Consider the following 24,271-nt stretch of genomic DNA (forward strand, 5'->3'; position numbering starts at 1 on the left):
ATCATAGTTATGTAGTACATCACGGGAGGGGGTCTCGGTTCATAATCCTGGCCATCCTACTCATCAACTGTATACCTTTAGGTCCATCACTTTCCCTGCCTCAGTTACACATTGTTGAAGTTCTTGAACTTCATGATGGCATTCTAAATTGTATAACTGGGGAGCCTATGTGGTTAAGCATCTGCCTTTGGCTCAGGTCATGATCCCAGTCTCTTGGGTTTTAGTTCCACATCAGGTGCTCTGCTGAGCAAGGAGCCTGCTTCTCCCTCTGTCCCTTCCTCCTGCTCCTGCACTCTCTCACTCTCAAATAAAATCTTAAATAAATAAATAAATAAGTAAATCATATAACTTAGCCTCAATGAACAAATGCTATTAGGTAATATTAGTACTCAACTTGCCATTTATGCATTTGTTCTCAGATAAACAAAAGTTGCATAACACATGACTAAATAACTCGGAACATCTGTGAATACTGGGTTAGGCAGCGTTTGCTGTGAAAAGCAAACCCAAACTCACAGTGCCATAATAGAGACCCATTTCACTTAACCAAGAATGGTTTTACTACTTTAGGAATGGTTTTACTTTATAGTGTAGATTCCCCAAGTATTCAAAAAGAAAGTATTTACAACCCATATATTTATGGTCAACTGATTTTTCACAAGGATGCCAAGACCATTTAATGGGGGGCGGGGGGGAAACAGTTTTTTCGAGTGCCTACTACTGGGACAAGTGAATATCTACATGCAAAAGAATGAACTTGGAACAGCAACGTCACACATACACAAAAATACTCAAAATGGATCAAAGATTTAAATGTAAGAGTCAAAACTGTAACACTCAGAGAAAACAGGTGAAAATCTGTATGACTTTGGATCGGGAAAAGCTTTCTTAGACATGATACACAAAGCAATAAGAAATATTAGATAAGCTGAACTTGATAAAAATAAAAACTTTCGTGTGTCAAAGGACACTACGGAGAACGTGAAAAGACAACCCACAGAATGGGAGAGAGTATCTGCAAATCATTTGTCTGACAAGGATCTAATAACCAGTATATGCAAATATACTCTTAGAACTCAACAACAAAAAGACAAATAACCTAATTTAAAAACAAGCCAAAGACTTTTGAATAGACATTTCTCCAAAGATGATACACAGACGGTCAAGAGCACATGTCGGGATGTTCGACATTCTTAGTCATTGGGGAAATGCGAATCAAAAGCACATGCAGATGCCACGTCACACCCACTAGGACAACTATGGTAAAATAAGAAAAAGAAAAAGAAAAAAAAGAAGAAGAAAAGTGCTGGCAAGAAGGCGGAGAAGCTGGAACCCTCCTGTATTGTCAGTGAGAATGTAAAACAGTGTGGCTAAGGCAGCAAACAGCTCGGTAGCTCCTCAAGAAGTTACACACGTACAATTACCCAGCAGTTCTACGTCTAGGGGTATGACACCGACAGAACTGACAACAGATGTTCCTGCCACAACCTGTACATGAATGTGTACAGCAGCGCTGCTCGTAACAGCCAAAAGAGTATATACCCAACGTCCATCAACTGATGAATGGATACATAAAATGTGGAAGAGCCTCTTTCACAACCATAAAAAGGAATAAACTGTTACATGCTACAACACGAGTGAAGTCTGAAAACATTCTACTCTCAGGTTAAAGGAAGCCAGACACAAAAGGTCACGTGTTATACAATTCCACTGATATGAGATGTTCCAGAAAAGGCAAATCCATAAAAACAGAAAGTAGATTCATGATTGCCAGGGAATAAGGGGAGGGGAGAATTGGAAGTAAGAGGTTTATTTTTTGGGTGATGGAAGCATTCTGGAATTAGACAGAAGTGACGTATGTACCATATACACAGTAAATATACTAAAAACCAGAGAAGAGTACACTTTAAAATGGCAACTATTATGCTTTGTGAATTATATTTTGATGAAAAATGAAACAACTTAAATATCAACAAGCTAAATGCTAGGATACATTAAAAAAATCCAAAGTAACACTAATCACAGGAACAATGGCGTAGCTACATGAATTTCAGACAAAGCAGATTTCAGAGAAGGAAAATTATCAGGCATAAAGAGCAGCATTACATAATGATAAAGAAATCGACTGACCAAGAAGACACAATTATCCTTAAGGTATGTGTGCCTGATCAACACAGGTGAGACACAACCTAACAGATCTGCAGGGAGAAATAAACAAAATGTGTGTGTGTGTGTGTGTGTGTGTGTGTGTGTGTGTGTACACATATGTGTGTGTACACACATACATAGAGAAGGTCTGGGGTTTCCATTCAAGATGGTGGCATAAGAGGATCTTGAACTCATCTCTTCTATGAAATACACACTGAATCTATAGCTCCATATGGAAAAATTTCCTGTGGAAAAAACCCTACAACTAGCTGAGTGACTCCTACACATTAGGTGAGTAAGGAAAAAAAACCTATGTTGAAGTAAGAATCAGTCTTGCCATAAACCCCACCCCTGGTACAGCGACCTGGGATTGGGAGGGTACTCAAAACCCCAGGCTTCTCCCTGAGGAGCAAAGGGTTTGAGCCCCACTTCTGGCACCCCAACTTCCAAGACGTACATCTAAGAGACAAGACCCCAAAACATCCAGCTTTGAAAGCCATCAGAGCTTGCACCCATGAGACCCACAAGGCTATAGCAAACTGAGAAACAGTTCTTAAAGCAGTCCCGCGAGTAGACTGACCCACCCTGGAACTCAGCACAGAAGCAGCAGACTGAAATGGGATCAGATTTCTGTGAAAGAGGCTCATTTGCTTATCTTAAAGCCCTGAGGGGCAGGCATCTAATTTAACGTGGATCTGGGAGCCTAGTAAGGTATTCTCCAAAGATGGAGCTGATGGGTACCATCTTTGCGCTGTCCCTCTACCTCACTTCTGCTTTCTGGTATCTCCTGGAAAGGAGCTTGAATGCTCGTATGATGCCCCGAGGTTTGCAGTTGCTACCCAGGTATACCTCTAGATCACCTGGCTCTGGCGGCTAGCAAGACTCACACTCACGGTAGTGAGTATCACAGTATTTACAACAACCAAGACTTGGAAATAACTAAAGTGTCCACCAATGGGGTGAATGGATAAAGACAATGTGTGTGTATACGATGGAATATTAACCATAAAAAGAAGGAAGTCTTGCCATTTGCAACAACATGGATGGACCTTGAGGATATTGTGCTGAGTGAAATAAGTCAGACAGAGAAAGAGAAATACTGTATGATCTCCCTCACATGTGGAATCTAAAAAACAAAACAAAATGAAGTCATAGAGAACAGATTGGTGGTTGCCAGAGGCGAGGTTGTAGAGGAAAAAGATGAAGGGGTCCAGTGGTATAAACTTCCAGTTAATAAGATAAGCCTTGGGGATGTAATGTACATCATAGTGACTGTAGTAAATAATACTGTGTATTATTGTATATTAATTTTATTATTTTTTATTAGAAATATGTATTATTAGCCCCAGGGTTACAGGTCTGTGAATTGTCAGGCTTACACACTTCCCAGCACTCACCGTAGTACATACCTTCCCCAATGTCCACAACCCCACGACCCTCTCCCTGCACCCCTCCCCCCAGCAACCCTCAGTTTGTTTTGTGAGATTAAGAGTCTCTTATGGTTTGTCTCCCTCCCAATCCAATATTTTTTTTTAAGATTTAATTTATTTATTGGACAGACAGAAATCACAAGTAGGCAGAGAGGTAGGCAGAGAGAGAGGAGGAAGCAGGATCCCCGTTGAGCAGAGAGCCCGATGTGGCCTCGATTCCAGGACCCTGTGATCATGACCTGAGCCGAAGGCAGAGGCTTTAACCCACTGAGCCACCCAGGTGCCCCCTCCGAATCCAATATTGTTTCATTTTTCCTTCCCTACCCCCACACCCCCCACTTTGCCTCTCAAATTCCTCATATCAGGGAGATTGTATGATAATTGTCTTTCTCTGATTATTTCACTCAGCATACCCTCTAGTTCCATCCACGTCATTGCACATGGCAAGATTTCATTTCTTTTGATGGCTGCATAGTATATTATATATATATATATATATATATATATATATATATATATATATTAAGATTTTATTTATTTATTTGACAGAGATCACAAGTAGGAAGAGAGGCAGGCAGAGAGAGAGGAGGAAACAGGCTCCCTGCTGAGGAGAGACCTGATGTGGGGCTCGATCCAAGGTCCCTGGAATCATGACCTGAGCCGAAGGCAGAGGCCTTAACTCACTGAGCTACCCAGGTGCCATATATTATTATATATTTAAAGTTGCTAAAGCTTAATAGTTCTTAGCACAAGAAAAAAATGTGTATGTTTGGTGATGGATGTTAACTAGTCTTAGGGTGATCATTTCACAACAGATAAAAATATGGAATTTTTATGTTGTATGCCTGAAACTAACATGTGTCCATTATATGTCAGTTTCTTTAAAAAGTAATTGATATTTTATTTTTTTTAAATTATTTATTTGTTAGACAGAGATCACAATTAGGCAGAGAGGCAGGCAGAGAGAGAGACAGGGAAGCAGGCTCCCTGCTGAGCAGAAAGCCCAATGTGGGCTTGAACCCATAACCACTGAACCAGCCAGGCACCCCAAAAGTAATTTATATTTTAAAGAGAAAGACTATGGCACCTGGGTGGCTCAGTCAGTTAAGCGTCTGCCTTCGGTTGAGATCTTGATTTCAGGGTCTTGGAATGAACCCTGGCATCAGGCTCCCAGCTCAGCAGAGAGCCGGCTTCTCCCTCTGCCCCTCCTCCCACTTGTTCTCTCTGTCTCTCTCTCTCAAATAAATAAAATCTTAAAAAAAAAAAAATAAAGAGACCAAAACAAAGTCTGGAAGGATGCGAATCGCTGTGTTAAAATTAAGAAGAAAAAGCTGTTTCTATTTTGAGAAGAGCCTCTTTGAAATGTATAATTAAAAGAAATAAAATGCCTGTAGAGTTAGGCAACAGGAGAGAATGGTCTTGGTGAGGGGCCCCCTTTCCCATAATCTTAGGAAGTGAGCAGACCCCCTGATGTCCTGTGTGTGTTCCCCTGCAGTAATACAGCCTCTTATTCTTTCTCTGATCTTATTTTTCTATGTAAAATGTGGTATCAGTGCAATCATTTTTTCTTTCTGGTTTGATTTTCAGGAAGATTTCGACGTCGATCACTTTGTGTCTGACTGTAGGAAGCGTGTCCAGCTGGAGGAACTAAGAGGAGATTTGGAACTCTACTATAAACTTCTTAAAATAGCCATGGTCGAGATCATCAACAAGGATTATGCAGATTTTGTCAACCTTTCCACAAACTTGGTAAACCTGAAATTCACAAGTCCTACACACACACACACACACACACACACACACACACACACACACACACTTTGTCTCTCCTTCATATTTATTAAAAGGGCAGAGTTTTTAGAAACCTTTCAGTTGATTACCCCACCAACCCCACCAGAAACTTGAAGAAATTACCAATTTCATTAATAAAAGAACTAAACTTTTTGGAATACATTTTTTTGTTTTAGTTTTTATTCATTTAAGGTTGCTCTAGTTTGATTATGTTTCAAATTCATTAGTCAACAGTGAAAAGTAAAGGATAATAATACCCAAGAGGTTGTTTTATTAGTTGCTAAGTGATTACCCTGAAGTCTTCCTTGATTTAGACTAATTTGTAGGAGCAAATGTCCACCACTCTTACAATGTTTAATTTACTCCCAGGTATATCTGTTAGCCAGAGCTAGGTTGAGGGAACATTGGCCAATATTGATATTTAAAAAGTTTGGTTTTATAAAAATATAAGAATGATTTGCAGTGAGCTTATCAATTGTTTGTAAAAGCCGTTTAGAAATGTTGAATTTTGTTACTTGGCAGAAAAGTCTCCTTGTTGATGCTTCATTTTGTTTTAAATCTGTTTGTCCAGAGAAGCACAGAAAGTTGCAGCTCCATGGGAATTTCAAGAAGCATTAAAATTAATGATGCACATTTGCTTTTGGGAAATATACCACTAAGATAAATATCCCAATAGGATTAAAAACCTAGAAAATTTTACTTTTGTTTAATTTCTATTTTTCTCAAGGCTTATAATAATGTTTAAGAGAGACGTAGCCCGTCAGACTTTCACATCAGCTGGCTGAGTATCATCAATTACAGACAGAGAACTGTTCACCTTCTGTGAAAATTTTTCACATTCATTTAAAATGTCATCTAAAGGCAAATTGTTCTTAAGGAAACTTTTGTTTCTCCTGACTTCCCTTATTTTTATAGTTTCATGTATTTCAACAGATTTTTTTCATATTCTATGAACAACATTAATGGCCAAATAACACTTCTGTTGTTTAGCTAGTTATGTAGCAAAATACGGTTGTGCCAAAAAAATAACTTAAATCTGGTACTGCTTTGATTGTTAAATAGATACGTCACTATTACTCCTTATCGTGATGTGTTTGTGCCAACCTGGTTTTGCCTTTAGGTTGGCATGGACAAAGCCCTCAATCAACTTTCTGTGCCTTTGGGACAGTTACGAGAAGTTCTGGTAAGTCTCCAATTAATGAAAACAGTCTGATGTGACGCCTGTTGTCCTCATCGGCTTTTCTCTAAGAATTCTTTTCATCTGTTAGTTTGGTGGTACTGGTGGTTGTATTTTAATGGTTCATGATTATAATATTCACCTTCAGAAGAGTTGTAAATGATTTTGTTTTTGCATATGCTAAAAACCTAAAAAAACATGTTCGATTTGAAGAATACATATTCTCAGAGTAGACAACCTTAAAATGTCAGGGGAGAGGAAGCATATTTCCAAATTCAACTTATTAATGCCACTTTGGTCATATGTAAGTGGTTTCTAACTTACGAATGACTTGTATTTTAACAGTTTGTAATCTTGTAAATATCCCCCCCCCACCCCACGTAATCTACGTGTGGTTAGGTTCCTGGGCTGATCTACAAAAACTGTGTAATCCCTAATGGAACTGAATGATAATATAAATAAAATGTAATAGTTAATAAATGTTACATTTGCATGTTCTCTCAGAAAAATCTCTGTTGTGAAAATGGGACTCCCCACCTCTAAGACATTGGGAATAGGAACTCCACCTGGGTGAACAGTGGAGGGGCAGTTGTGGCATCACTTCTTACAGAAAACTGTGTTGCCCTGTCTCCCCTCCCGCCCCCCCCCCCGTCTGTGTCTGGTGCCCTGACTTACGGCCTCTGTCCATTCTGATGCCCTGTCGTAAACTTGTCATAAACGACACCATCCTTCCTTGTGTGTCTCCTCTAGCTTGAGTGGCCTCTTACGTCCCTCCCCTAAGACAGTGCCTGCATCCTAGAGAGAATATAAGGAGAACATAATTTAAGGGAAGACACAGTACATGATTAGAACCAAGAAAAATGCAGAGTGATGGAAATTTCAGTGCTGAGAAGCCTAGGGGAGGGGCAGGCAGGAAAGAGTTTGTGAAACAGGTAAAAATCTTGAGTTGTGCCTTGAGGTTGCCAATACTTTCCATGGTTTATGTCTCATTTGAATTTTACAAAATCTTGTTAAAGATACTTTTCCTTGGAATGGAAGGGATTTTCATGGTCCGCTGTTGGATTCCACACCAGCCGCTGTGGGGCTCTCCCACTGCCTCCTTGGTGTGCCTCTTCCTCCCGGGGCCTCATAGTGGTGTTGTTTCCCAAGCCTAGCCTTCCTTTGGCCTCCCACTCTTCTCTCGAACCCCCTCCCTGGAGGCAGATTTGCTCTACTCACACAGGCTCCTGTCCCACCTCACCCCCTGCCATCAACGTATCCCCTCCCTTTTCCATGGCCTGTTTTTATGGCCACTTTGGTCCTGCTCAGCCACAGGCCTGACCTGCCTTTCTGGTCCCAACTCTGAAGCTGTTCTGTGAGATTCTCAGACCACTGAGGGATACGACTATATCTGTCTTCATTGCATCCCTGTAGGCTGCCACAATACTGACGTCCAGGAGGTGTTTCATAATGTTGATGGAGTGAATTAATTCACCTTCCTGTGGAATTTTTGTGATATGCCTACTTCATTCTAGTTGTTTCTGTTAACCTTTGTTTTGGCCCTAATTCCTAATTATCTCTTTATTCATTAGCTTCTGGACATGTTTCTCTACCTCTGTGCTCTGCCTTTTTCTGGTCTTCTGTTCTTCATTCTTGATTCCTGGTATTTCCATACCCACATTTCATCATCATGCATCAGTGCTTTGACATTCTTTCGTTCTCCAAAATATGCAGAATCTAAAGAATTCATCTTAGTGAAGTTGGCCCTCCATTCCTATTTCTGCTTCTCTCCAGAAGGAAGCCTGCAGTGCACATGGCTGTGTGCCTGTCTGACCCTGCCCCTGAGTGTGTGTGCACTTACATCTGCTCCCCATCCCCTCCCCACCTCGGCAGCTGTGTACACATGGCTTTCAGAGTCCGATTCGAGCCCCGTCGCATTTCCAGACTCTCCTGTACTTTGCTTCATATTATCTGTTCTCCATTCTAAGCCCCCTCATCCCCATAACTTTCACTGTATATGTCATTCTTCTTCTGGCCATGCGACCCTGCCTTCGTGTCATTATGCCCCCAGGTCATGAGTCCCCTCAACAGTAACTGTGTCTGGTATATCATGTTTTTTTTTTTTTTTTTTTGGTCAATATCTGCATAGTACTGGTGCACAGGTATTAATTTCTGTGGAATTGAATGAGATGTAGGAAATTGATAATGTGACAAAACAATGTCTGTAATACATTTTCTTTATTATTCTTTTAAAGAGTCTCAGGTCATCAGTCAGTGAAGGAATTCGGGCAGTAGATGAACGAATGTGTAAACAAGAGGACATAAGGAAGAAAAAGGTACCCTCCAGTAGATTTCTTTTTTTTTTTTAAAGATTTTATTTATTTATTTGACAGAGAGAAATCACAAGTAGATGGAGAGGCAGGCAGAGAGAGAGAGAGAGGGAAACAGGCTCTCCGCTGAGCAGAGAGCCCGATGTGGGACTCGATCCCAGGACCCTGAGACCATGACCTGAGCCGAAGGCAGTGGCTTAACCCACTGAGCCACCCAGGCGCCCCCTCCAGTAGATTTCTTATGCTGCATGCCAGTTGAAGCCCTCTCCTCTTGTCTCCGCGAACTTGTCAGCACTATTCAGCTTTTTTCTTTTTTTTTTTTTAATTTAGCTTTTTTTCAAAGCTCTCACGCATGTGCATTTTATGCATTATGTCACGTTATCTACCTGAAATAAGAAGACAGAATTTCAGAGGTACCCACACGATCTCAAGATCACCCACTTTTTCCAGAACAAGAAACAGTGATAACTGTTGTCGGTGCAGCGCTTGACAGTTAACGACTGTATAAATTGTCAGCGGCCCTGTAAAGAAAATAGGCCTATATTAGAGACTAGGGGAGAAGTGGGCTTTCCAAAGCAAACTCAGGATTCTGCCGTAGGTTTGCTGTTATTTTCTGATCCTGTGTTCTTTATGTTCTGGTGTTCACTTTAATTTTTTCAATTCCCAGTAGTTAGCATGTGGTGTTGGCTTAGTTTCAGGTGTGTGAGACAGGCAACGGCTCTGTACATCTGAGGGCTCACCCCAGGAGTGTGCCCCTTAGTGCTATCTCCAGTTCCAAGTGTCCCCGATATCATTCATGATCATAACGATGTAGGGGCACAGCGGGCATTGGGAGTCTGGGCTTCTGACTCTCGCCTGCTGCTCTGTACAATGTTTTCTATGTGTGTTATTAGCATATTTGTTAAAATCTCAGTGGGGAGAAGCCTGTTTGAGGGACAGGCTTCTGTTTAATTCGCCTCTGGATCTCCTCACAGCTTTTGTCCAAAGAATGCTTGTCGTGCGCTTCCAGACAAAACAGTAAGCTTTGTGAGAGCAGGGTGTATTTCTTGCTTTATTTTCTCGTGCTCCCCCCACCCCCCGTCGGAATGAATATCGAGCTCCCAGGGGTGTTCATTATTATTATTATTTATTGAATGGATGACTTTGTATTTTTTTGTTCTTTAAGGATGAGAGTTTTCATAATGTCCCTCAAACTCTTTGATAATATTTGTAGTGTAAAAGGTCTTTAATGATTTGGTGCTTGGGCATATAGGTATATGCACATGTAAACTGAGAGGGCCAGTACAATCGGAAGCCAAAGTTAAAACATGAATAAAGGGCCATAAGAAAACAAATGGAGGGGCGCCTGGTGGCTCAGTTGGTTAAACGTCCGACTCTTGATTTTGGCTCAGGTCATGATCTCAGAATCATGAGATTGAGCCCCGCATTGAGCTCTGTGCTCAGCAGGATGTCTGCTCGAGATTCTCTCTCTCCCTCTGCCCCTCCCCTGCATGCGCACATGCAGTCTCTCTCTCTCTCAAATAAACAAATCTTTTTTAAAAAAATAGGAAAGAAATGCCCATAGAAAGATTCAGGATGGGAAAAAAAAGAAATAAGAGTATAGAATATGAGAAAGCAAAGTCTAGGGTTTTTTTTTTTTTTTCCTCTATAAACTTGCAATAGAATATGGAAGTATGCTTATTCTAGAACTAAGATTTGCATTCTTGAGAATTCTGTGTTTCATAGAAATATTCAAAATATAGCATGCCCTATATATTTGAAGTTAACTTTTGGTCTTATATTTTCCTGCATTTAGCATGGGAAATAAAGATGATTAAGAGTAAAGATGGTGACGTTTTTTGTTTGCTTAATTTTTATTTTTATAGATGTGTGTGTTGAGGCTTATACAAGTTATTTGATCAGTGGAAAAGATTGAAAAAATCTTAAATTCACAAAGTTCGAAAGAAACCTCTGCACTAGAAGCAAGCAGGTAAGCATTTTTTTTTTAACTAAGTAGCACATAAATTAATACTTCACATCCAATCTAATTAGGCGGGGACGGCTTAGTTAGAATTCATTTCTGAACAAGAAGAAAATCCTGGTTTGTGGCTAGAATGTAGCTCCAGGAGAGTGGAGAGCATGAAATGGTGAAATCTATAACACGTTCCTATAAACGCTTTGGTTATAGACCACAGTTCCAACACGTCATTATGCTTGCAGTGTAAAAGTATATTTGGAATCACCTTCCCTGAGGACTAGCAAAGTCCTGTTGATCTTTAAGGCATACCTACCATTCATCTTGGTTTTTCTCCATCTCATTTTTTTCCCTAGACATGCCCAGAGTATTACCATTGATGTATTTTGCACCAGCATTATATTATTATGAAACAGTATAGGACATATCCAGTTGAAATTTACAAACAGGAAAGGAAAAACTTATGAAATAGGAAAAAGATGATGGCTCTCTTTGTTATACTGTGATTGTCTTGTTCCCTTCCTGGTGTGAATTTTCAATCAGCCAGGGTAGATGAGTGACTCAGAAAATGAGTAGTTAGGTCCTGTCAGCACTGTGAGACGCACAGTGGTGCAGTGGGAGTAGCCGGGGCTGGTCCCACACATACCAGCTGGGCTGCCTGCGTCAATGTCGCCTGGTGCCCTGAGTGCTCTGTTGTGTGACGCTAACAGTCCCTCCCCTTGCAGGCGGAGTTAGGTTTCTAAATTTTAGGAATTAAGGTTTTAGATTTGGAAGGAACTTGAGAGACCATATGCTCCACTTGTCTCATGATGGAGATTAAGAACGGACACATCCCAAAGGAAGCGATTCTCTGGTCCTAGGTCTCTGTCCCCTTTCACATCAAGGCATTCAACTAAGTGGTCAACCTTCACTGTGCTTGTGTCTCTAGCCCGTTGCACTCGTGCTTCTACCCCGTTCGTCCACACTTAGCAGACAGTCTGCACACGGCCCTTCTGCAGCCCGTGTGTCTCCAGCGGCTCTGCTTCACTGCGGCCCTTGGCAGTGCCTGCAGCCCCTCCAGCCATGTCCACGTTCGGCCCCTGGGGAGCTGGCCCTCCAGTGTTCTTCCCGTCTTTGCTGTTGCTGCTGTGCTCATCGGATAGAAACACCTCAGTGAGCTCTGTGTCTACAATCCTGTCCCTTTGCAACACTGTCCTTGATAAACAGACATTGTGCGCTTTCTTGCTCAGAATTACCTTGGAGGACTTTTTTCTCCAGAAGAGCAGCTCTGAGCTCTAGAGTCAGGAAAGCCAGAGCAGCGTCAGCGCACAGTAAATCCATCATTCTCTGCCAAGCCCAGAAATGCCGAGAAAAGGATAAATAGGAAATGCGCATGGGATCAGTCAGTAGAGGTTGGAATTAGTCTTCGGCACTGTTCGTGCCAAGCGCTTGCCTTCCCTCCACACCAGTTCTGATGCTCTGGGACGGGGCACACCATGGCAGGTCTCCAGAGATTTTGGGTTTTCTTACAGTGTGTTTCCTCACTACCTGACTGAGGATGTGGGATGACTCATAGAGCCCAGCAGGGGCTTTGGGGCCTTTGTTGTGTGTTTTTTTTTTCTTTCACTGTTCGACTTCCTTTTGAATGGGGTTGACGCTTTCTAATGTGGGGGGCAAGAGGGAAGTGTATCCAGTCCACTTGATGGCAGATGCACTGTGAGTGATTTCTCACCAGCTCCCGGAGCACCGAGCTTGCTCTTTCTGCCGTTGGGTAAATTTAAACTTGGAGTCCGCTGCTCTGAGCGATTTCCCAGGTTGCTGCTAGGCGGTCAGTTTTAGCTGATTGAGGAGACAGCAGTAGTTGGTACTGGGGAGGTACTTGGGAGGGAGAATGAGGCAGGCAGAGAAGAAGAGGGGGCTTCGGGTATGAACGGTAGGACAGGGCAAGAGAGAGGAGGGGGTTAGAGAATGGGAGAAGAAGGGAGAAGAAGGGCACGAATGGGAGAGCCCGAGGAACGTGGAGGAATCATGCAGTTGTACCCACACTGACCTAAAATAGCTCCATCCCCTTGCCTGGGCCCTGTGGCCCGGGCCAGGCTGCGTCAGTGGCTTCTACGACCTCCCCGCTCCTCACCCCTTGCACTGGGGCCTGCTGCACAGACAGTTTGTCATGAAAATTTATGGCGTTCAGGTGCAGGTGCCTGAGCGCTGTAAGGCATGTGGGGCGGTGGGGGTGGCAGGTTTTTAACTTTGGGAATTACATTTCTCTAATTGTCTCTACTAACCCTCTCTGGACTAGACAGATTTTGGAGAGAATTGCCACAGAATTTAACCAGTTACACTTTCATGCTGTTCAGAGCAAAGGCATGCCTCTTCTGGACAAAGTAAGACCAGAAAGTGTTGGTTTCGATTTTCAATTTGCTGTTTGCGAATTTCCTGGATGATTTTGGTTTGACCTAGCATTGCCCCTGATAATTGCTACTCTACAGGGTTTTGAAGCTAGCTTTGAATTTTTTTTTTTTTCAGTGTCTCCTGCTTGGGACCCTGCTTCCATTATGTCACACTAGATAGATTTTGTGTAAAGACACAAGCGTAGTCTCCAAACTATGCAAGTAAAATTAATTCTGAATTTCATGTAACTTGACACATCATATGATGTAGTCAGAGTTCATTCATCCAAAGCCCTTGACTGAGTTTAAATGCACGTTTGTCAGATTTACTCCGTAGCTTAAGAGGCAAATAACTTTTTGTCATTCCGTAATTGTCTAAACTTCACTTTGATGAAGCCGACTTACTTTCAAAGAAATCATAGGGAGGGGACGCCTCAGTGGCTCAGTCAGTTAAGCCACTGCCTCTGGCTTAGGTCATGATCCCAGCGTCCTGGGATTGAGTCCCACCTTGGGCTCCTTGCTTGGCAGGAAGCCTGCTTCTCTTTCTGCCTGTGTCTCCTTGTGTGCTTGTGCTCTCTCTCGACAAATAAATAAATAAAAACCTTAAAAAAAAAAAGAAAGAAAGCAATCATGGGGAGAAGAGATTCATTGTTATTCTCTAGGAAATGTTGGGATTTTAATCTTACATATATTCTGGTAGAATTAGAGGCTCGCTTTATATATATAACACATATGTATATAAATTATACACATATATTTGAGCTTTTAGAAACTGTGGTACCTGGACCTTCTTTCCTGGTCTCTCTGTTCTTGCAGTGTATAGCCCACATTACGGCCATGCTGCAGCAGTCCCTGGGAGGCCTGCTGCTAGAAGGGCTTCAGACTTCCAATGTGGACATCATAAGGCACTGCCTCCAGACTTACGCTACAATTGACAAGACACGGGATGCAGAGGCGTTAGTCGGTCAAGTACTGGTGAAACCATACATGGATGAGGTTTGTGCCCCCATGCACCTCATTCCACAAACACAGAGCATCTAATCTGGCTTCGTTTCTTGACTGGGTGCGAGAGAGCTCAGGGCTCTTCCTTGAAGATGCTCTTAGTTCCTGCTCTTCTGGTTGTAAGAAAAGGTTGGTCCCGCTTGGTGCCCATCAGCATGGCAGGAATCAGGCATGTGCTCTGGTCTCTTCCAGTGATGCCATAACTCAGGGATCATCTTAATTTAGTAGGGGTGAGGGACTTGCCTAGGAAGAAGGTACGGATCAGAACATTTTCAGGTCAATTTCCATTTCCATAAGTTATACGTTAATGAAGTTGCCGAAAAGCGTGACCCCACCAAGGCGCCCGTGCCCACTGGAGGAGCTGGAAGACAGCTCTGTGCGCAGGGAAAGTCTGTGAGGGGAAGCGTATTCGCAGAATTGATGTGGCCTAAGTCTTGAAGACCATGGGGGAGTTTGCCAGTCTAGGAAGGTGGGAGGGAGGGAATATTCAAAGATAAAGGGCTTTGAAGGGCGAGTTAGCGGGGTAGTACCTTAAGTCCAGAACTTGGTTACCCAGTGTTCTTGACCTATAAGGATACAGTAAAATACAGGGAGTCAGTGTATCCTGCCTCTGAGCGGCCGGAGTATGGGCTGCACCATGTGAGGCCGCCAGCAATCAGCAGCTTCCAACTTAGAGAGCGTCGGTTTCATCTAGTTCAAGCTGACAGAAGTCATGAAGCCAGTCTCAGCATTTGAGGGCTTTCTTCCAGTCACCTGCCAGTGCGAGTGTTCTTTCTGTCTGGTAAGTATAAAGCTACCCACCATGACTTCAGAATGAAAGGCTTCCAGTTTTAAAACGAGACAGTATCCCAGTGATAGAAGTGAAATTGAAGGATTAATTTCAGTAATCTTCTCAGCTTCATTAAGACTACTAAAAGTAAATGATCTGTCAGTTCTTTGTATGTATCCTATTATAGTTCATAGCTCTCTCTGTGGGGGTGAAAAAGATCACATTATTCTTTGTCACTAAATGAAAATATTTTAGTTATTTAATTTATGCCCTTTTCATTGAACTGAATCTAATATGCTAAATTAGGGAAGTACTTTACGTTTCCATGTCATTAAATGAACTGTGGCCACGTTTGCATTTTAAGTTTGTATGCTTGTCATTCACCTCCTGCAACTCAGCCTCACCAAAAAAAATTAAATACTAAAGCAAAATAAGATATGTTTTCTTCCATCACTTTCCATCTCAGCCCTTTCCCTGTTCTGGAGACGGTAGAGGATAAGGCCAGGGTGAAGATGATACAGAGCTGTTGTCTGCAGATACAGTATTTTGCTTTTAAGCTCAGAAGGGAAGCAGATGAGTGTGTGTGATGTTTTAGCTTCAGGCCAGTCTCTGTCCCTCAGCCTCTTTGTCCCCCAGGGTTGGAGCAGTATTCCCAAATCCCGGGACCTAGATTTTCATGCCATTGTTACTTACCTCCTGTTTAGAAAGCATACTGAGTGGGGAGGAGGAAGGACGAAGTGCATTTTTAAGGTTTACACGATTCTTTTCTCTGTAGTGTATAGTTCATACTTCTCTTTTAGGTGCTTTAAAAACAAACAAAAACACAAACAAACAAACAAACAAATAAATAAAAATAAAACGCTCTTCCTTCTGCTAGGTGATTGTAGAGCAGATCGTTGAGTCTCATCCAGACGGCCTGAAGATCATGTATGCTAATAAGCTCCTGGAGTTTGTTCCTCACCACTGCCACCTTCTTCGAGAGGTCACAAGAGGAGCCATCTCAAGGTGACGTAAAATGCTGTGTATGCACCTGAGCTCAGTTTAGTGACCACCTGTCACCTCCTCATGTGCCGCTGATCCCTGGCTGTCCTGTCTGACCCGGGAACGTGGGAACGTGTGCTCTTCCCTATTTGTTACCAGTGCTGTGAGGCAGGTGTCACTTGCCTGGGTTTACAGGGAAGGGAATGAAGAGTGGGGACGAATCTCAATGGTGACATTTGTGTGACTCCAGAGCCTCTGCTTTTCTCTTGTCTATACTGTCTCCTTAACCAGGCTCAAAATCAAAATTGGTTTCCTTCCATTATTGTGATGTCATCATCGGTCTAGAAATACCAATTCATTTTAATTCAACATGTTTTATACTGCTGGCAATTAAAGTCATGAACGGTTTTCCCTCCCTCTCTTATTTCATTTCCATGGCTTTCCAGTTCTGTTTCATGAATATCCCATTACCTTCCACCATCTCCGTCATCCCAGTCCAGACCTTTGTTGCCTTTTGTTCGAGGGTATCGGGCTCTCCCCACCTGGTCTCCCAGCTCCACCTGTCCCTCTTCATTGCAGCCCTCAGCTGTCCCACCTGCCCAGAGCTCTTCAGCCTTCCTGAGTCGCTCGTGGCTTCTCATCGCCCACAGAAGAGCATCCAGTCTTCCTGGTGTAACCTGTGACCATTGGTGATTGAGTCCTAGTGTTTCTCCGCTGTAGAACTTTCTACTGTGGAACTTTCCCCCATACCACTATGGTTCCTGGCCAGACAGGAGCACTTGACCTTCCTTAACAAAGCTGGTACAGAAGATCCCTGACTTCACCTTGGTTCAGTTTATGGTTTTTTTGACTTTTTATAATAGTGCAGAAGTGATATGCATTTAGTTTGGATCTTTTCCCAGGCTGGCGATCTACAGTAGGGTCCTCTTTTGTAATGCTGGGCAGGGGCAGCGAGCACAGCCCCCAGGCAAACCACGTGATCACGAGGGTCAGCAACCAACACACTTGAACCTTCCTGTTCTGGCTTTCAGTGCAGTGTTCAGTAAGTTACATGAGATACCAGACACTTTATTGTGAAATAGGCTTTGTGTTAGAGGATTTTGCCCAACTGTGCAATACTGTAAGTGTTCTCAAGACATTTAAGTTTGGCGGGGCTAAGCTCTGATGTTCAGTCGCTTAGGTGTTTTCCATGCATTTTCAACTAAAGAGATTTCCAGCTGAACAATGGGTTTATTAGAAGCCGAGGCCGTCATAAGCCGAGGAACATCTGTCTATACTGTGCGCCTCTGTGTTTTCCTTCATTGCTTCCTGTCTCTTATTCCTTTGTCTTTCTGTTGATCTGTCACTCCACATGAAGCTCCAGTCAAATACAACTTCTTTTTTTTTTAGGTTATTTATTTATTTACTTATTAGAGAAAGCATAAGCAGAGGGGGAGGCAAAGAGTGAAGCAGGCGCCCACTGAGCAGGGAGCCCGATGTGGGACTCAATCCCAGGACCCTGAGATCATGACCTGAGCCACCCAAGCGCCCCCAGGCTATGGTTATTTCAAGAAATAGTCCTATTTGTGAATTCTTCATCTAGTGAAGATGAATTAAAATCAGAAAGTCAACTCTGCCACCTTTAAAAACCCAGGAACAGAAAAAAATTCCACGAGCAGGTATAACCCTATCCACAATAAATCACTTTCAGTCCAGTCCTGAAAACTAATACAGAGTAGGAAGAAAGCATTACAGAAAAATTTTGTTTTCATTAATCAAGCTGGGAAATAATGGGCCTTACATGAATGCCCTTTAGGAAGACAGTTCTTATAGTTTTATGTTGATTGAAACTCACATTACATTCGAAATGCATGTTAAAATCATGACTGTAGATTAACTACCACTTTCAGTCGTCAGAAGATGAAAAATGGTCAAGAGTCACCCAAACTGAATCCTGGTTCCTCCTGGAAAATGTGTTCCTAAATATTTTCCCCCTGAACTACTGTGCTCTTTCTGTATCTTACACAGCAGACACTGCGATGCACAAACACATCCAGAAGGCCTTTGAGGGCTGACAGCCTGCTGGAACAATGAGGAATTCACCTGGGTTTCTGCCTTTCTGCCGGGCCCAGAAAGTTCTGGGTAACCCAGGTGACGTGTCATGAGAATACATGTGTAGCTCACACCATATGTATTATCTCCTCAGGGTAGACACCAAAATCCATGTTCGTATATGAAAATCCGAGATGCGTACAGAAATCAAGAGTGATTCTGTCATCTTGAAAGAAAAACACACTGTTGTGCTGCCACATGCCTCGTTTCTCCTTGAGTGACTGCAGGAAGTAGCGATTGCAGTCAGAAATCTCAGAAAGAAAAATTAGAGTAAGGGCAACACCTGAAGTTTATTCCTGAAAATACTTGGAGAACGACTGTGACCAATAAACCAGGGCTTAGTTCATGAGACTATGTCAATGAGCTTATACCATCCCATGTCCTGGTCAAACCCTCATGTCTGGGAGATGGAGGGACGCCTTCATCTTCCAGAGCTACTATTAGGGAAAAAGGTGGAGACCATACTGACTGAGTCCCTACTTCAGCAGGAGAGCCAAAAACACCTTGCCCCTCCATATTCCCAAATGAAAATAAACATCTCGGGGCGCCTGGGTGGTTTAAGCTTCTGCCTTTGGCTGGGATCGAGCCCCACGTCGGGCTCTTTGCTCAGCGGGGAGCCCACTTCCCTCCTTCTCTCTCTGCCTGCCTCTCTGCCTACTTGTAATCTCTGTCTGTCAAATAAATAAAATAAATAAAATCTTTAAAAAAGAAAAGAAAAGAAACATCTCATTTTACTAGTGTGCAGCAGTGACTATGCAGGAGAAATTATTATTATTTTATTATTAGATGATATATTATTATTATTATTATTATTGTACTATATTGTTAACCTTTTGAATTCGGACACCTAAAATTTTTAATAAAATATGAAGGCCTTTTTTTTTTTTTTAAGATTTTATTTATTTGAAAGACAGAGATCACAAGTAGGCAGAGAGGCAGGCAGAGAGGGGGAAGCAGGCTCCCCACTGAACAGAGAATTCGATGCAGGACTTGATCCCAGGACCCTGGGATCATGACCTGGGCTGAAGGCAAGAGGCTTTAGCCCACTGAGCCACCCAGGCGCCCCATGAAGGCTTTTTTTTTTTTTAAAGATTTTACCTATTTATTTGACAGAGAGATCACAAGTAGGCAGAGAGGCAGGCAGAGAGAGAGAGAGGAGGAAGCAGGCTCCCCGCTGAGCAGAGAGCCCGACATGGGACTTGATCCCAGGACCCTGAGATCATGACCTGAGCCGAAGGCAGCAGCTTAACCCACTGAGCCACCCAGGCGCCCCATGAAGGCTTTTTTTAAAGAACAAAAACTTCAGACTATATCTTTATCCTATCAGTTCCCACTACAACTGGCTTCTGTCTTGGCCAATATTTAGCCATTCAGATAAAGTCCGTATTTAGTGCTTCGTGTGTATGCATGTGTAAAATAAGTGGACAGTCATAAATCTTTAAGATTGTGTATAATAACCATGAAATAAGGATTCTTGATACACAAGGTCTCGTCTGGGGAAAACAGCTGGAGAACAGTATGCAGTTTTCAAATGACGAAGGGGAAATATGCATTTGGTTATGAGAAATGGAAGGAGAACAAGACCAAATATTAATAAAAGGGAAAAAAGCTTTTTCTGCCATCTTTCCGTGCCGCAGTAACAGTGTGAACAAATGTCCCACAGATGCCCTCAAGAACATTAACACTGCTGAAAGGGGTGGCGAAGGCCAGGTTCTTAGGAGGCCCTGCACCAAAGTCATTGTCCCGTTTCCTCACTGTGATGACGAAGCATGAGTACATTGGCAAATTTAAAATTATTGATGACCACAGAGCTGGGAAAACTGCTGTGAACCTCACGGGCAAGTTAAACAAGTGTGGCATGACCAGCCCTAGACTTGTATAACTGAAAGATCTAGAAAAGTGGCAGAAGATTTCCATCCCCTCAGTTTGGTTTCACTGCATGGAAAAATTCTTCTGGCATCATGCACCATGAAGAAAGAAGAATCCAGGCAGGAGGGAAAATCCTGGGATTCCTTTTTCCTAGAAATATAATATACATGGCACGTGAAATGCCTCAATGGGGCAAAAAAAAAAAGGAAAATAAATTACAGTCAACTAATGTTTGACAAGACTCCCAAACAATTCAATGGGGGTAAGAACAGTATTTTACTCCCAAGCAGCCACATGCAAATAATGAAACAGGAGTCCTGCCTCACACCATACAGAGAAAATAACCCCAAATGCATCAAAGACATAAGTGTAAGCATTAAAATGATAAAGTTCGGGATGCCTGGGTAGCTCAGTTGGTTGGACGGCTGCCTTCTGCTCAGGTCATGATCCCAGAGTTCCCGGACTGAGTCCTGCATCAGGCTCCAAGCTCCACAGAGCTTGCTTCTCCCTCTGACCTTCTCCTCGCTCATGCTCTCTCTCATTGTCTCTTTCTCAAATAAATAAAATCTTTTAAAAAATAAAGTAAAATGATAAAGTTTTCAGAAGAAAACACAAAGGTAAATGTTAGTGGTCTTGAATCTAACAACGGATCCTCAACCAAACACCAAAGTACAAGCAACTTTAAAAAAATAATAAACAAATAAATGGGACTCAACCAAGATATCCCAGTTTTGTGCTTCCAAGGACCCCATTGACAAAGTCAAAAGACAAGCCACTAAATGGGAGAAAATATTTGCAGGTCATATATAAGGAACATGCATTCAGACTGTGTGAAGAATTCTTACAACTCAAATAAAAAGACAACCAAGTTAAGAAATGAGCAAAGAGGGGCGCCTGGGTGGCTCAGCGGGTTAAGCTGCTGCCTTCCGCTCAGGTCTTGAACTCAGAGTCCTGGGATCGAGCCCCGTGCTTTCTGCTCAGCAGGGAGCCTGCTTCTTCCTCTCACTCTGCCTGCCTCTCTGCCTGCTTGTGATCTCTCTCAATAAATCTCTCTCAAATAAATAAATAAAATCTCTTAAAAAATGAGCAAAGAACTTGAATATACATTTCTCTAATATTCAAATGTATACATTAATATATAAATGTATATATAAATATATTTTACATGATCATATATTTATATAAACATATTTATGTAAATATATTTACATTCTTAAATATGTATTTAAATATAAATAAAATATGAAATATATAATATATATTTAAAGATACATATAAGGTATATATAAAATATATGGGACAATAAGCACGTGAAAATATGCTCAACATCACTAATCATTCGGGAAATGCAAATCAAAACCATGGTGAGATACCACCTCCCACCCACGTGGATGGCTACTATCAAAAACCCCAAAAGCAGGTGTTGGAAGGATGTGAAGAGCTGGAATCTGTAAATTGCTGGTGGGCTTGGAAAATGGCGCAGCCACATTAGAAATGGTTTAGTAGCTCCTCAAAATGCAGAACACAGAGTTGCCATATGACACACCAATATCACTCCTGTGTATAGAGCCAAGAAAAAAACTATGCCCACACAAAAACTTGTGCATGAAGGTTTAGGGTTTATTCGTAATAGCGAAAAGGTGAGAACAACCCTGATGTTCATCAACTGATGAAGAGATAAATAAAATGTGATCCATCCAGCCTGTGGAATATTATTCAGCCTTGAAAAGGAATAGAATTTTGATATGTGCCACGACACAGAGGAGCCTTGAAAACATTCTGCTGATTGAGAGAAGTCAGTCACAGAAGACCACGTATTGCATAATTTGATTTATATGGAATTTCCAGAATAGCTAAATCTACAGAGACCGAAAGTAGATTAGCGGTTGCCTAAGACTGGTGGTGATGGCTAAAGTTTTCTTTTGAGGATGATGAAAATGTGTAGGTAGTTCAGTATAGTATAGTTAAATATAGTGAAAGCCATTAAATTGTCCACATTAGATGGTGAGTGGTATGGCCTGTGAATTATATCTCAATTAAGCTGTCATCGAAAAATGCAAAGAAATTCTCTATTTATCAAGTACAAAAAAAATGAACTTGATTAAAAACATCAAAAATGGGGAAAATAAAAACAAAATAAGATGGGAGGAATAAAATTATGACTTTTTATCATTAATTTAAATGTGTACAGACTGACTTTTTCTATTAAAGCGCCTATCAGGAGGTTACAGATCCACGCTGTTCAAGAAACATACTTAAAATGCAAAAGGGATTGAGAATGTATCAGGTGAGGAGATACCATGCAAAAGAGAAAGCCGGAATGGCAAAATTTATCGCAGACAAGTTGGGTCTAAAGTTATAGGTACTAAGATGAAGAGGGACATTTTTAAAGGCAGAGTTTGGAAAGAAGATGTAAAAGGTATAAGCAGGTATACATCTAACAACATAATACCTGAAGAATCTAAAAATGCAATAACAAGGTAAAATTTTAGCTTTTCAAATGGGAGTATCTACTAGAAGGAGGGAAAAACAAGGACACACAGAAAATAGACATCCTGGGGCGCCTGGGTGGCTCAGTGGGTTAAAGCCTCTGCCTTCGGCTCAGGTCATGATCCCAGGGTCCTAGGATCGAGCCCCACATCGGTCTCTGCTCCGCGGGGAGCCTGCTTCCTCCTCTCTCTCACTCTCTGCCTGCCTCTCTGCCTACTTGTGATCTCTGTCTGTCAAATAAATAAATAAAATCTTTAAAAAAAAAAAAGAAAATAGACATCCTTATTTCCCTCGGAAAACATTTCTTTCCTACACCTAAGGAAAGCCATATTTGTAAAGATTAATTGCATACTAGGCAACAAAGGAAACCTTTACAAGCCTTCCAAATTAAAGATTTAAAGAACAGTTCTTTGATCACAATCCGGTAGAATCAGAATTAGATAACCTGGTAACAAAAAATTGAAACTACATACAAGTTAAGAAATACAGTCTTCAGTCAAAGAAGAAATCATAAGACGACTGAAGAAAATCTTGAAAGCAATGGAAAGGAGACTATTTCATACCAAAACTTACAGAAGACACCAGAAGTTATACTCTAAGGAGACTTTAGTGTCAAATGTCTTCAATTTCAAACATTTTTTAAAATAAAAGAAAGTACTCATTTAAACCCATCAGAAAAGGGCAGCTCAATCCAAAGAAAGGAAGTAGTTATAATAAAGATAAATTTTTAAACTAATAAAAAATTTCAGGGGCAAATAAACTCAAAGTTATTTCTATGAAAGAATAATGAAATAATAATAATAAAAAAAAAACTTCACATGCCCTATTAAGGATAAGAGAGGGGGAAGATGGGGTGTGGGAGGAGGTGGGGAGAGGGAAGGGGAATGGGGAAAGGGGGGTTTCAGGGAGGAGGGGACAGAGAGAGGGAGAGAGTTGCAAAACAGATAAGGATTGGGAACAGAGATATAAAAGCAAATGCATAATATAAAAGAATCACTAAACTGCAAGGCACTTTATACTAATCAATTTGATAACCTAGAAGAAACAATGATTTCCTAGGAAAACAAAATCATCCAAATGATTCAAGAATGGAAAATTAAGAAGATGAGTTCCAAGATCAGACAGGTTTGCAGCTGGATAACTGTCATTCTACTGTTAAATGGCAACAGGCAATTAAACAATAATAAGTCAATTCACTTGATGAAGCTGAGCACAATTTTAATACCCAAACCTGAGAGGGAGGAACGGGGAAGCTATTAACAAATCTGGCTTAGGACAGATTAGTTAACAGAAACTGAACTAATGTTAGCAAATAACAGAAGTCAGGCATCTATCAAAGGACTATATCCTGAGACCAACTTGGATTCATTCCAGGAAAATAAAGGGAGCTCAAGACCAGAAAATCAATAAGATTTACCTCATCACTAAATTAACTGTGAAAAAACTCTTAAGACCATAGCAATAAATGCATTTGATAAAAAAATAAAGGCACCTGATAAAAGGTGAGCAGCCATTCTTTATAAAAATGAAGATAAAAACAGAAGGACGTAATGCAGGAGGGATTATTAACTGGGAAGCACTAGATCAAGAGGTAGATAAAATGAGCCCATATTTGTTAAACAGTGACAGAGCCCCATGCGTGCGTGGATAGAGGCGAATGAGCTCATGGATGAGCACCAGGCTGTCAACAGGTATTATAGGAACAAAGGCAGCGGTGAGGAGAGGAGAGTCTTAACAACAGGGAAGAAGGTAAAAGGAGGATTGCAGTTAAAAATTGTGCATGATACAAACACATGCAAATAAGACCGGATATTTTCCGGTATATAGTTTTTTAAAAACCTGCACACATTACTGGAACTACCAACTCTTGCTTTCAGCTCCTCAGCCCTCG

At 41.6% G+C, this 24,271-nt stretch overlaps 2 protein-coding genes across 2 annotated transcripts in view; one reads left to right on the forward strand and one right to left on the reverse strand.

The window, feature by feature from the left end:
- LOC309861008 (conserved oligomeric Golgi complex subunit 2-like) overlaps positions 1 to 20,973 on the reverse strand; it is a 38,203-nt gene extending 17,230 nt beyond the window's left edge. Inside the window, exon 1 of the mRNA XM_082723409.1 lies at positions 20,914 to 20,973. The gene's annotated coding sequence lies outside the window, so the exon portion shown is untranslated. The remainder of the gene's footprint in view (positions 1 to 20,913) is intronic.
- On the forward strand, positions 5,245 to 10,753 carry LOC309861857 (conserved oligomeric Golgi complex subunit 2-like; the record flags this gene model as incomplete). Its single annotated transcript, XM_082725189.1, has 4 exons — positions 5,245 to 5,327; positions 6,490 to 6,552; positions 8,781 to 8,861; positions 10,721 to 10,753. The coding sequence occupies exons 1-4, from the start codon at positions 5,271 to 5,273 to the stop codon at positions 10,751 to 10,753; spliced, it is 234 nt and encodes a 77-aa protein (XP_082581315.1). The 5' UTR covers positions 5,245 to 5,270.
- Positions 20,974 to 24,271: the final 3,298 nt, after the last annotated feature.

Source organism: Mustela nivalis (assembly GCF_964662115.1).
Source record: "Mustela nivalis genome assembly, chromosome: 3".
In the NCBI taxonomy this organism is placed as follows: Eukaryota; Metazoa; Chordata; class Mammalia; order Carnivora; family Mustelidae; genus Mustela; species Mustela nivalis.